Genomic DNA, 12,611 nt, shown 5'->3' on the forward strand with positions numbered 1-12,611 from the left:
CTCCCCCCTCTCACTCGCTCTCATCTGAGAATGGGCTCTAACTACCGTAGGTGGAGAGAGAGAGAGCGAGAGAGAGAGAGAGAGAGAGAGAGAGAGAAGATTTGCCGCGTGTTTCCTCGCGCCGCTTTTAAACCCCCCATAGTGTTTCACCTGCACCCAGTGAATGGAATGGTCTCCACTTTTCATCCGGAGCCACACCACCAGCGCCCCGCCCCCACGCCGCCACCCCCTGCTCCACCACCACCACCGCCACCACCAGACCGTGTCCAAATCAGCTACCAAGTTAACGGCACGCAACGGCCGTATAGAGCAGCGCGGCGCAGCCGTTTGTGCCTCGCAACGAAAGGGAGGGAAGGTTTGTCAGGTTAAGTTGCCCGGGTCGGGGGGTCGTCGGGGCCGCACAGATCGCTATGCCAGTGCGGGAGTGGCAGAGCATTAGAAGACTTCAAACTTTCACTCTCAACATGATTTTTTTTTTTTTACCATCCCTCCAGAAAGGGACGAGCGGAAGAGGCCGTAGAGTGTATTATCGAGGGAGGCGATGAGCTCCCAGTTTGGAGGCCGATATGGGCAGGCAAGGCCTGGATCCTGGAGCCTTGGCAGGCCTTGCCCGCGTGCGGACAAAGACGTCATTTTTCGTTGCCGAAGCCGAAATGATGGCCCCCTGCCGACTTAAGCTCGAAAACTTTCAAGTACCGCCATCCACCTCCCTCGCCGCCCCCTGCTGCGTACTGATGCTGGTGAAGTGTATGAGGCCGTAGGCGCGCACCTGTTTAATATACACCGCCCCTTCTCGTCCCCCTGTCCAAAAAAGAAGAAAAAGAAATGGAAAATAAGGACTTTCGCCACCGAAAAATTTGATGCGTGAGTCATGCGCTTGGGAGAGAGGTTTGGCGGGAATTAAGCGGGGTGCGCAGTTGGCAATTATCATTACCAGCGGCCCGCGCTTCGCTCCATCTGCTTCGCGTCTCTCTCTCTCTCTCTCTCTCTCTCTCTCTCTCTCTCTCTCTCTCTCTCTCTCTCTCTCGGGCGCGCGCTAATGCTCCGCCAAAAGGCCAGCTCGGTACATGGTGGGACTTTGTCGCGCAAATCAGAGAGCCGCCAGCCGCGCGCGGTGAGCCTGGCGTGGCGGGGCGGGGTGTGGCTGGGGCAGCCTCAGCAGCCCCGGCCCGGGCGCAGTCTCATCATAAAGTTGTTAAAAAATATCTTGGGGGCTGAGCGGCTGAGCAGACTGCCAGCACTACTGTATCCCCCGGCCGCGCCCCGCCCCGCCCCTTGCGCTGGCTGGTCTGGTGGTTTTATGAGCTGGCCGTGGCGCGCCGGTCTACTCGGAAAGTTGTGACGCACCCCCATTCGTTTTGTGTGGCTGCGCTGGTGGAGGGGCGGCCAAGGGGTTGCTTCTGCTGCTGTTGGTGGTGGTGGTAGTGGTGGTGGTGCTGTTGCTGCTGCTGCTCGTCGTGGTGGTGGTGGTTCCATTTCCATTGAGATGGATGGGCTGGCCTCACCGCACCCATCCTCTATCCCTCTCACTCTTTTTTCGGCCTCTTTTTATGGAATCTTCCTTTTCAACTCGTAACCTTCCCCTCCCCCTTTTCACCTCTCAAATCCGTGCGCGCGCGCGCGAGGGGTATTCACCTTTTTTTTTTTGCTCTGAGCGGTACAGCTGCGCGTTTTCCGAACACTCAGTGCCACTCCTCGACCCTTAAACGAGGTACTTTTGTGGAGCAGACCTTTTTATTGGTAAGGCAATCTATATCCGCTCCCTTTATGCTTCTTTAGAGCGATCAGAAAGCAAACATGGTCGTCTAATCTCTCTTTCTCTCTTTTCTTTTGTTTTTAAATGTGATTTTTTACCTCTTTTTTTGAAGTGTAAACCTTAATGAAGAAAAGCGAATGCCAGTGTTCGCGCAGGCTGGTCACCCTTCCCCCGCTCCATGTGTCCGCCCTCTCCTCCCCCAGCAGCCCCTGTCCTTTTTGGTCCCAGTACTATTATAATTATTCTCCTCGACTCTCCGAGCCAAGTAAATTATTTCATCAGAGGGCCGAATAAGCGCACGGTAGAATTAGTTAGCACGGACCGTTGTTATAGCGACACGTAATACCATTAAACTTTATTAATTGATTGAATTTTCATGTTTTGTCACACAAAATAACTGTCAGTTTCGAAAAGAAAAATAAAAGTTTATGATAACGCCGACGCCGTAATGCATTTACGTGCCGGAATGTACGTTGCTCTTACGACGACGTCATGATCTTATTTTTTTCAGAACAATATTGCTAATGCCCCCCTCCCCCTCTTGTTATTATGGTTGTGTTAGGATTGTGTTTGTTTCGAGCCCAGACCTGATGGCCGGATTGCTTCTGCCAATATAGCGGGAGGCCCATACCCAGTGGGTTGTGTAGGGTGTCTGTGTCTATTGTACATTTCGCTCGATTTCGCTCGCTCATTTATCCTAAACTAGGCTGCCGTATTTGATGCGGGCTGCTGCTCTGAGAAGACACGACACGACGACCAGAGGACCGGAGGTGAAGTGAACGGTGAGCAGTGCGGAAGCGGCGGTGCGGAGGGGACAGCGGACGCCCGTCGGCCTGCCTGCTGTGGGCAGTGGTTGGCGGCGGTGGCGGCGCCGAGGCCGATGGGCCGCGGGCCCCAAAGGGCTCTGTGCCTCTTTGTTTGGCCCCCGAGTGCCGTTCGGGGTGACTACTTTGGTTCGCAAGCGAGGGGGGCCCCTGCCTCTTTGCGTGCGACTCTCCGGCGAGAGCGGGCTGCTTCCCCTCTTTTGACCCTGTCCCCGGCCCACGACGCCCCGCCACGTCCCGGCCCCACCGCCCCGCCTCGCCAAGGGGCTGTATCGCTCCAAGGTCGGGGCCGCCGCGCTCGCTGCTGCAGAGGCCCACGGCGGCAACCTCAGCCTCGGGTGTCCCCGCTGGTTTCCGTATCTGTATCGCGCGCGCCTCACAGATACGGCTCCCTTTGCTGCTGCTGGAGAGGGGTCATGATGATGATAATCGAGATGAGAATCTGAGTAAGAATCATGACGAGGGAGGATGGGGAGAGAGTCATCACGATGGTCTGCTTGATGGTGGCCGCATTTGTTGTGTTGGTGGTTGTCATTGTGTTGCTCGCTTTTTGTCGTTGTGTAGCTTGTTTTTCGTTGTGTTGCTTGTTTGTCGTTGTTTTGCTTGTTTGTCGTTGTGTTGCTTGTTTGTCGTTGTGTTGTTGGTGAATGTCCTTGTGTTTTCTCGTTGTCTTTCATGTCGTTGTGTTCATTGTTGTTGTTTGTTGTTGCGTTGGTGGCTGCTTCTGTGTTGGTTGGTGTGTGGGGTGGGGAGTTTCGTGACTGTGACGATAATGCGCAGCTTCATGACGGGCGATGATGTAGACGGAGTTTCATGACGACGATTGGAAGAATTCTATGGCAAAGTATTTGCCATGACGATGTGCAATAAGTGTATCGTGCCGCGAATAACGACATGATGGCCCGGTCACGGAAGGTGTCTCCTTCATGTTTTCGTGGGGACGACGACGACCGACGACCCGCTCGCTGCAGCATGGCCCGAAGACATGCAGAGCCGTAATAGAGCGAGAACAGCGCCGGGGAAAGAATCTGAGAGACGGGCCGGCGCGGGCGGGCGCGCGGCATCTCTCACGATAGCGGGGGATTTAATATCGGCTTCCGATACCCTTGGAAGCAGTGTCGTCGCCGGCGTCGCCATGAGGGCCCCCGCATACCCCCGGTGGGGCGCGGCGGGGCGTGGTGGGGTGCGGTGGGTCATGGAGGAGAGCAGAGCCCGCGGGGAGCAGCTCAGCGACGGCCAGCGGTGCCGGCAGCAAATTATGTTGTTGCAGTGGTATCAAAAGCGCACCGTCTGCGGGGGGGGGGGGGGGGGGGGAGTAGGAAGGGGTTGGTCCCCCCCCCCCTACCACCACCCTCCTCTCTCTTTTAGTTTTTAAATGGTTTATTGGGTTCAAATTGCACATTATGAGGAACTCTCTGGTGCCCTGAGACCGAACAAACAAGGGAGCACAGATAAATGAAATGTCAAATCTTCAAAAGTACTCGAGAATACCAAGTGTTGAATCGTTAGTTTACACGTTTAACTGCTCAACTTCTCTTGGTTAAAACACTTCTTCCCATACATGGTGCGCGTTTTATGAAAGAGAGCGTTCAACTAGAAAACTTGAACACTTGAAAGTGCACAACTATCGAGCTTGAGCAATTATTTGAAGCTCACACCTAGCAGTTGCCCTCCTAATGCGTTGAGGGGTTAAACACATATTATCAGCATGATTAACCCCCCCTCCGAGGGGTGGATAACTCCTGAATTGGGTGTACAAATTTCAAGAATTGAATTTGAATTTGCTTGAATTGAATTTGAATTGGACTGAATTGGTTGAATTGATTTTGAATTGGTTTGATTTATTGCGATTTTATGTTTCTGATTTAGCGTGAATTGGCTTGAATTGGACTGAATTAGTTGAATTAGTTTTGAATTTGTTTGAATTAAATTGAATAGGTCTGAATTAGTTTAAATTGGGCAGAATTAGGGGTGTACACTTGCCAGGGGAGTTATCCACCCCTCGCCCCCCTCTCACCTGTCGAATAAGGGGTCTGGCTCGCGTTGCTCGCTCTTTGCGGGGCTCTAGTGAATGGTGGACGTGGGGGTGGTATGTGGGGGTGTGGGGTGATCAGATGAGCGGGTGTAGCTGTGATCGGGTCCTTTGACCGATTAAAGTTAGGAGGATCACGTGTTCCGAAGCCTACTCCCCGGTCAGGGGTTGCGCTGACCCACCTCTGTAGCCGGTGGCCCTGTATGTAGGCAACCGACATTACCCACCCACAATGCACCCCCCTCCTCCGCCACAAACCATCCCGACCTTGCCACCCGGGGCTTAATCCGCGCCTGCGTGGATGTGGCGCGCTGTTATCGGCCTTTGGAGTGCCGTTGTTGCGAAATCTGTCGGGACCCACAAGCACTTGCAGCAGCGGGAGCGTGAGCTCTGTCCCCGGGTATAGTGCCCCGCCCAGGACGGTGCAGCGGTGGTGTGCTGCTGGGTATGAGTTATGAGTGTCAGTGTGGGCTGCTCTACCCCCCCCCCCCCCCCCCGCACTGTACTGTGCTGCCGTGGACACTACCGGACGACGAGTCCCTCTTTTGTAACGCGTGTTTATTGTGTATTATGACTCTGGGGCGAATGTCGCACAATGAGCCGCCCTGTGTGTGTGTGTGTGTGTGTGTGTGTGTGGGTGTGTGTGTGTGTGCGTGTGATGTGCACCTAAACTTGCACCACAGCTGATGAAATACTTTCAACTATAGAGCGGTTTGTTATACATTTTGGAGTGAGAGTTTTTCATAGGCATGGTGCATGGTTTTGCGAGTCAACGGGGAATATGCAAATATACACGGTTTGAGGAAAGTTAAAAATTTCCTCAGTTAAGCCGCGATTTTGAGACACTGTAAAAAGTACCGTGGGTTATGGGGCTCTTAGCTATTTTATCCAACGCATTTTTTTCCGTGATGTATGGCAGGTCGTGCAGCCATCGTGGTTAGTATGCGTGAGTTTATCTGTTGGAACAAAACTGTTGTAGTTGTCACGGTATAGGACACGATGTGATGAGAGGCGGTGAATTAACTATGCGGCTCCTGGAGTGGAGGGGCAGGAGCAACCGACCCACAGATCAGAGCGGAGGAAGCCTGTCCCCAGGCGCGCCACACCACGCCACGCTCCGCCTCGCCTGGCCCGAGCTCTGGCCCCGCAGGGATGACCAATCCTGCATGCAGCAGCTTAGCAGTAGTGGAGCGCCCCTGGGCGTGGCAGAGAGCAGGAGGAGGTGGAGGAGGAGGAAGGGGAGGATAGAGGGCGGGCAAGCAAGCAGGGGTGCGCGCCAGGGCGTGGCGCGGCGTGGCGGGGTGGTGGCCCGATACTTGTTGTCATGCCCCAGCGCCCTGTTGAGCGAGGAGCAGGGCCCTTGGTGATTTCGATACTTGGGTCATTGGTGATGCCCCATGCGATAACAGCCAGCGCCTCCAAGTATCGGCACCTCTCTCTCTCTCTCTCTCTCTCTCTCTCTCTCTCTCTCTCTCTCTCTCCCCCCCCCTGGTGTATGATGAAGTTCAGTGGGTGGTGCCACTGCTACTGCTCGTTTGTCGCCAGCGTCTTTATTGTCGCCCTGAGGTCAATACGGGCGTCGCAGCGCTCTGCGCCTCGTCGTCAACTCAATATCTATCATCACCTCTAGTTTTTTTTATTTGTTTTATTTTTTGACGAGACGAAGAAAAAGTGAATAAAGGTTGCCCATGACACGGGAGGAACTGTCCGTGGCCTGGAACAATGGCGTGTCTGATTTCTATTCCGGCCGCAGAAGGTCGCCCTCGTTTGCCTAAACGAACCACCCTCGCCTTGCGGCGTCGAGCCGTGAAGCGGCGAAGAAGGGAAAAGAACACTCCCTTGGTTAGTGATTGAGCTCGCGCTCAAAGACTCAAGGCGAATCTAAAACAGTTTTTTTTTTAATGGGATAATTTGGTGCGGTATCTTGTTTGTGTCGCCTCCGGTCAGCCTGGGAGGTAGGCCGCCGCGGAGCAGCGCTGTTTGGCGGGTCTGCCTATCGCGGCCCACGCAGGCGCGCAAGGCCGTCACTTAGCATAGCTCGGGCGGACGGCGAGCGGCAGATTCCTCAGCCAATTAGACGGCCCACGGACCGTGTGGGTGGTGGAGACGATTGAGTACTTGTGTGTGTGTGAGAGAGAGAGAAACAGACAGACAGACAGACAGAGACAGACAGAGATACAGGGGGGGGGGGGTGGTGGTCCTTCCTTAACGCGCTATTGGTTCGCAGTTCGTGGCCGCTCGTAAGCCAGTGCGGCTGCCCGTAGAGTGCGCGTTAACGACTTGATACTACAAGAAGCCGAGGGTGTAGAGAGGATGGACGAGAGAGCTAAAACTTATCCATAGCTTTGTATTCTTCGACTTGCGCGTCTTTAATTGGATGGTCGTTCTCGTTCACCGCCCCTACCTTTTTATTTAGTCAGATAAATAATTAACAGCCATAAGTTTTGAAATTATTGATCACGCCAATCAGTAGTTTCGAAAGACTCAACAATGCTCATTAGGCCTTTGCAAACGTAAAACAAGTTTTTTTTTTATCCAATTAAAAAAATCAAATGTATTTTTCAACATAACGTCTTATCAATTTGGACACACATCAAAGGCTTGAAGAGGTGTGGATAAGTCGGACACATGCAGTAGCGGTTAGGCTCTTTACCTTGGCACGTAAATGACGAGGCAAAGGCGTTGGCGGTGGCGTCCCTCGCCTCGACCGGCCTCGACCGGCTTCGCTTCAAAGAGTAATTGTTTTTCTTGGCGCTCCCGAAGGGACCTTTTTCCGAAGGGACCTTGAAGCAGGAAGGAAAAACTAGACGGGCCATGGGGGAGAGGGAGGTTGGGGATCGAGAAGTAGAAGGAAGGGATAGGGAGAGCGGGAGAAACTGTTGTTGAGCAGCTTGGTAGCGTTAATTAAACGGATAATAGCTGTAGCTGGTTGCCTCCGGGCCTTTGGGGCGTACTAGAGCCTTTGGGCTAAAGCCCCCTCCCCCCCCTCTCTAACTCTCCTTCTCGCTCTTTCTCTCTTCACGGTGCGAAGCCTTCTTTGCTTTCCGACTGTGCGAAGGACGTCGTCAAGTTTCGGTCGGAGGCAACGCTGGGCTGCCTACAACAGGCCACCACCACCGCCAGGCGGCCGAGCGGCCTGGTCCTGGCGGGGGGCCGGGGAGGGTGGGGGGAGAATGCAGATAGAAAGAGAAGAGGGGTCAAGACTCTGGGGACATCTGTAACTAGATGCTAACTACTCACTAACGAAGGTGGCACCGTGGGCTCGGGGGGCCCGCCTGGGGAGCGGTTCACAAGGCACTGCAAACAGAAAGGGCGGCGCGGCGGCGGAAAAGTGGAGCCCGTGCGGGGAGTCCGTGGGCAACTCCATACCCAGTGAACAGCGACCCGCCTCGACGTGGAGGGACCTTTTTTTTTACCCTCTCGACGCGCGCCCCCTCTTTGGAAAAACACTCCTTGTGCCCCTCGAGCTTTTTCGACGACTCCTGTCGCAAGAGGCGGCCGCAGGTGGGGGGTTGTCGTAAGATGTTTGGACTGCTGTCATGTCACTCTGCGGTCCCCCCCACCCCCCACCCCCCTTTCAGTAGTGATACGTGATGGTTCAGGGCCGCGCAGCCGGGTGCCGGGCGGGGGCGGCCCGTGTGCCCTTGCGTTGCCCCGTGTACGTGTCTTTGATGTACTCAAGTGGGTTGGCAACGCGCCGGGCCGCTCCGTCTGTATAGTGCTGCAGTCCGGCCGCCCCCCGCCTGTCAGGACCGTACTGGAGCAGTGAGCCCAGCATTCCATGCGTTGCGGACAACAGTGGGAGAATTTCGACAAACTATTTATGTACCCTTTATTTAAACTCGGCGTGGTTTTGTTTTTGTTTCCCGAGTGTACTTCACACGTTTCTCGAATTAATGACAGCACAACAGTCGGCCCTGCGTATCGGTCATACCTCGCGCAACGTTTGTGAGGTTGACGGTTGACGCCCCTGTGCAGTCTTGGCGGGGACTGTACGCGCACACTGGGTCCACGACCCACCCGCTGCGGGCTTCCCGTGCAGTGTCCGGCGGTCCTGGCGGGGCGGGGCGGGGCGGTCGCTGAAAGCAGGCCCTATTCCTTTGCGGCTAGAGGGCGGTGGTGCGCGGCGGTGCAGGGTGGGGCTGGCGGGTTGGCGGGGTGTTTAAGAGGATCACCCCGTAGTCCCGGCGTGCAGATGGGTTACCGTTACCCGATCGGCCCACCGCTGCGCGCCGACGCCGTTAAAGACACCGTGGTCCGGAGGAGGGGGGACTGGGATGGTGGTAGACTGAGGCATCGGATTTGGGGGCCGCCGCTGAGCTGACGCCCGATCAACCCTGCTTTCTACACTGCCGTAAATATAACAAACGAGGAAACTTTTGCCTTTCCTCAAGAAGAAAAGTTTTTTCTTAAGTTTATATCGTTCACTCTACCGCGTACAACATTACCGGTTCGTTTCTTGAAACTTCGTTCGTTTTGATGAATCTCTAGATTGTAAGGGGCAGTTTGACGAATTCAGGATTCAAAAAGAAACCAAGCTAGGGTCAATTTTGGAAGATTTTCTTCAAAAACACTTTAAGGTTTTACATCATTTAAGCTATTTATTCACCCCACTTGTGACCGAAAGGGGCAATACTCACATAAATGTGTCCGCGCAGATTGCACGATCTCGTCAAATTGCACATCCTTAATTCATAATTAACCATAATTGAAGTACTGTTTGTAGCTTTTTTAAAGCTTACTGCGCTCAGAATTATGATCGTAATTGAGTAATTTGGCTAAAAAGTGTCACATTTCGCTAGTTTGGTTACTATGGTGACTGGACTGCACCCGATCGTCGTGTACATATGCTTGCTTGCCGCCCCCTTTGTAGAGTGACCTGTGGCCGTGTACCGAAGACCCGAGCAAACGCCGCCGGAAGGCCAAGCTTGTTTAAGCTTTGTAAGAGTGAGGGGCAGGTAGGGGACCCGGGCGGGCACAGGCGGGCGGGCCCACGGGCTCACATGCCGGCGATATTATCATCTATTCCAACAGCAACAGGCCCTGGCACCGCCGGCACCGCCGCCCTGGAGGCAATCCCCGCGTCCTTTGAGAGATGCGGATCGCTGCGTGCTGCCGCCGTGTGGGGAGCGGGATGTGGATCTCCGGGCGCAGTGGGGTGGGGATAGGGGTAAGAGAGTGTAGGGGAGCGGTGGGGGAGTAGTGTGTGAGGTGGATAGAGTCGTATAACGAGAGGGTGGTGGAGGTGAGGGTCGCGCTGGATGTAGAACGACTGCGATAGATGATGGATTTAGGAAAGCAGCTGGAGCAGAGAGAGAGAGGGGGGGGGATAGTAGGGGGCACTCTAGACGTCAAGATAGGCGTGGCGCAGCGCGGCGTCGGGGCAATGGTGTCACTTAACGGGCGCATCCGAAAGAGAATACGTAATGGGGGCAAGGGATCGGGGGCGGGGGCGGGCGGAGGGTGGGCCAACATGTGCAGACAGAATGCGCGATGGGCTGGGAACGGCGCAAACCTTGACGGAGCGGGATGTCGGGGTGGGGGCGGGGGTGGACCTTTGCGTACTCGAACTAGGCAAATCATACCAGTCGGCCAGTCACAGGAAGCGGGAGTATGTGTGTCATCATGTGTGTCCATTTTGCCTTCGACCTAGCTGAGTGACTGGGAATAGGTGCTCGGTGGGGCGTGCCGAGGTGCGCCGAGGGCGGGGCGAGGCGGGGTGGGGCGTGTCATCAGGACGGCGCCTCCGCTTTTGCTATACATAATACATCAACCTGCCGCGATATCGGCCGGGCCGAGCTGCCCAGTCCTGCCCAGGCCAGCCCGGCCCAGATGACAAACGAGACGTGAAAGGAAAGCCGAGGGGCGGGTCGAGGCAGGGCGGGGCGGGGTGGCGGGGTACATTAAGGCCTGGCAGGTGCTGCTGCTGCTGCTGCGGTGGGCAGCGCCGGCCTGCGGGCCTTTTGTCTTTTAATGACAAGCGCGCCACATTTAAACCAAAAGAACAACAACAACGAAACAAGCAAAAACAATCACGAAAAGAAATTAAGAATAAAAATACTTTAACCCCGCTCTGCCGTTCTGCCGGTTTGTTTTATGCCACGATGATGATGAAGGTGCACAGCGGGCCGGCGGCGGCAGGTGCGAGCGCGTGCGGGTGTGCTGCTGCGGTCATCAGTCTCCGGAGGGGTCATCAGTCCGCAGCCCGTCACGGTCCGGCTGCTGGCGGGCCGGCGCATGACAAGCGGGGCGGGGCGGGGAGCAGCTGGGTTAAAATAAGATTGGCGGCGTGATTGGCACGACGCTTCCATTTCACGCGCTGTTTGGCCCCCGCCGCCTCATTTCACCGTCCATGTGCCGCTACTCCTCCCCCCTTCCCCCTCCCGCTCCCTCCCTATCTCTCTCTCTCTCTCTCTCTCTCTCTCTCTCTCTCACACTCACTCTCTCTCCCTTTCTCTCTTCCTCTCTTCCGCTCTTTCTACCTCCCTCTACCGTACAACTCCATGAGGCAGCTCCACCCTGACCACCACCACTAAATCCTCCCTGTAACCAACCCGATCCGACCTTTCCAGCTGGCGGCAGCAGTTCGAACCAAACTCACTTAACAATAACAGCGGCATCCAGGCCAGGCGAGCTAGTCACTAGCTGCTAGTGCTATTTAATATCGAGGACAACTTGTTTGAAACGCCGTTATTGAAAGAGACTTTTTTAGTTCGCCCTGCTTTTCTGCTTTGCGAGGGCAATAAAAGCGGACTTTATGCCATGAATCTAGTTGAATTATGTAGGTGTACTAGTCACTAACCTGCAGAGTGTATACGCCGAGCCCTGCCGAGCCACTGGCTCGACCGAGGGCCCGACCAAACGCAACGCCGCCGGCAGGCCAAGTAAAGGCCCCCCTGGCCCGGCCTGGCTCCTGCAAGCGGAGTTGCCTGCGCAGCGAAGCGGAGCTGGCTGGCAACTCCGTTTAGCGGTAGTAGTCCTGCTTGTTATTACTCTGTTGGACCTATTTCACAACCTCAATGCATCGGGGACCAGTTAGTTTTCTCTTGTTCACACTTTTTGGCCTGCACTTTCTGCTTCAAGGTGCCAGCGCGCCTTGCTTGGATTAAACTCGGACGATGCTGCAGCTATAGCTACCTCTCCTCTATAGTACGCGTACCACCTTCTCCCCCCCCCCCCTTTCCTCTCTGCGCCGCAGCTGGCTGCGAGAGACTCCATCGGGGAGTATTCCAAACTCCCGGGGACCTTAGCCCCGCGGGTAGCACAGCGAGCAGCGACCCCCCCCCCCCTTTTCAGCTTGCCCCCACGACTTTGGCTGCAGCTCTCTCTCTCTCTCTCTCTCTCTCTCTCTCTCTCTCTCTCTCTCTGTCCCTCTCTCTCCCTACCCCCTACCCCCTTCTTCTTCCTTCCCCAATTACGCCCCGAAGGCATCGGCCCGCTTGCGTCGCCACCGCCGCCGTCGTGTAAATGGATTTTGCAAACAAGTGGCTCCGGCAAGTTGTGGGCCCCCCGTTCATTGATTTTCGCGACGCGAGTGGGTTACGGTTACGGCCGCACCGCCGACGGGCGCGGTGCCGTGCTCTCTATGGGAACAATTCCGTCGAGAAGACGGAGAAAGTGTTTCGCATTTTTCCGACTGCGCTTCGAGAGGAATGTGTGCCAACATATTTGCTAACCACTCTGTTTTGTTTGTTTTTTTCTGACGGCAGTACTGCCCAAGGACGGGCCGCACATCACGGGCGGCAAGCCCAAGTACCGCGTGGACGAGGACGTGGACGTCCTGTGTTCGGTGAACCGGTCCAAGCCCGCGGCCAGCCTCCTCTGGTTCATCAACGGCGAGGTGGCCGACGACAAACTGCTCCGGGGGCCGTACAAGTCCGTGTCGGCGCCCGACGGCCTGGAAAACGCCATCCTGGGCCTGCACTTTAAGGTAAGTGAGTCGAAGAGGTAAGAGTCGAGGTGCGCATTCGAAAAAAAAGTCAATATTTTTTTTAAATTG

At 55.4% G+C, this 12,611-nt stretch overlaps 1 protein-coding gene across 1 annotated transcript in view; it reads left to right on the top strand.

Moving 5' to 3' along the window:
• The window catches only part of LOC113213259 (uncharacterized), a gene marked incomplete in the record, with an annotated part of 258,491 nt that overhangs the window by 239,407 nt on the left and 6,473 nt on the right, over positions 1-12,611 (top strand). Inside the window, 1 exon segment of the mRNA XM_052272963.1 lies at positions 12,322-12,544. Coding sequence (XP_052128923.1) covers positions 12,322-12,544 — 223 coding nt within the window.

Source organism: Frankliniella occidentalis, unplaced genomic scaffold (genome assembly GCF_000697945.3).
Source record: "Frankliniella occidentalis isolate FOCC.00 unplaced genomic scaffold, Focc_3.1 Scaffold234, whole genome shotgun sequence".
Taxonomy (NCBI): Eukaryota; Metazoa; Arthropoda; class Insecta; order Thysanoptera; family Thripidae; genus Frankliniella; species Frankliniella occidentalis.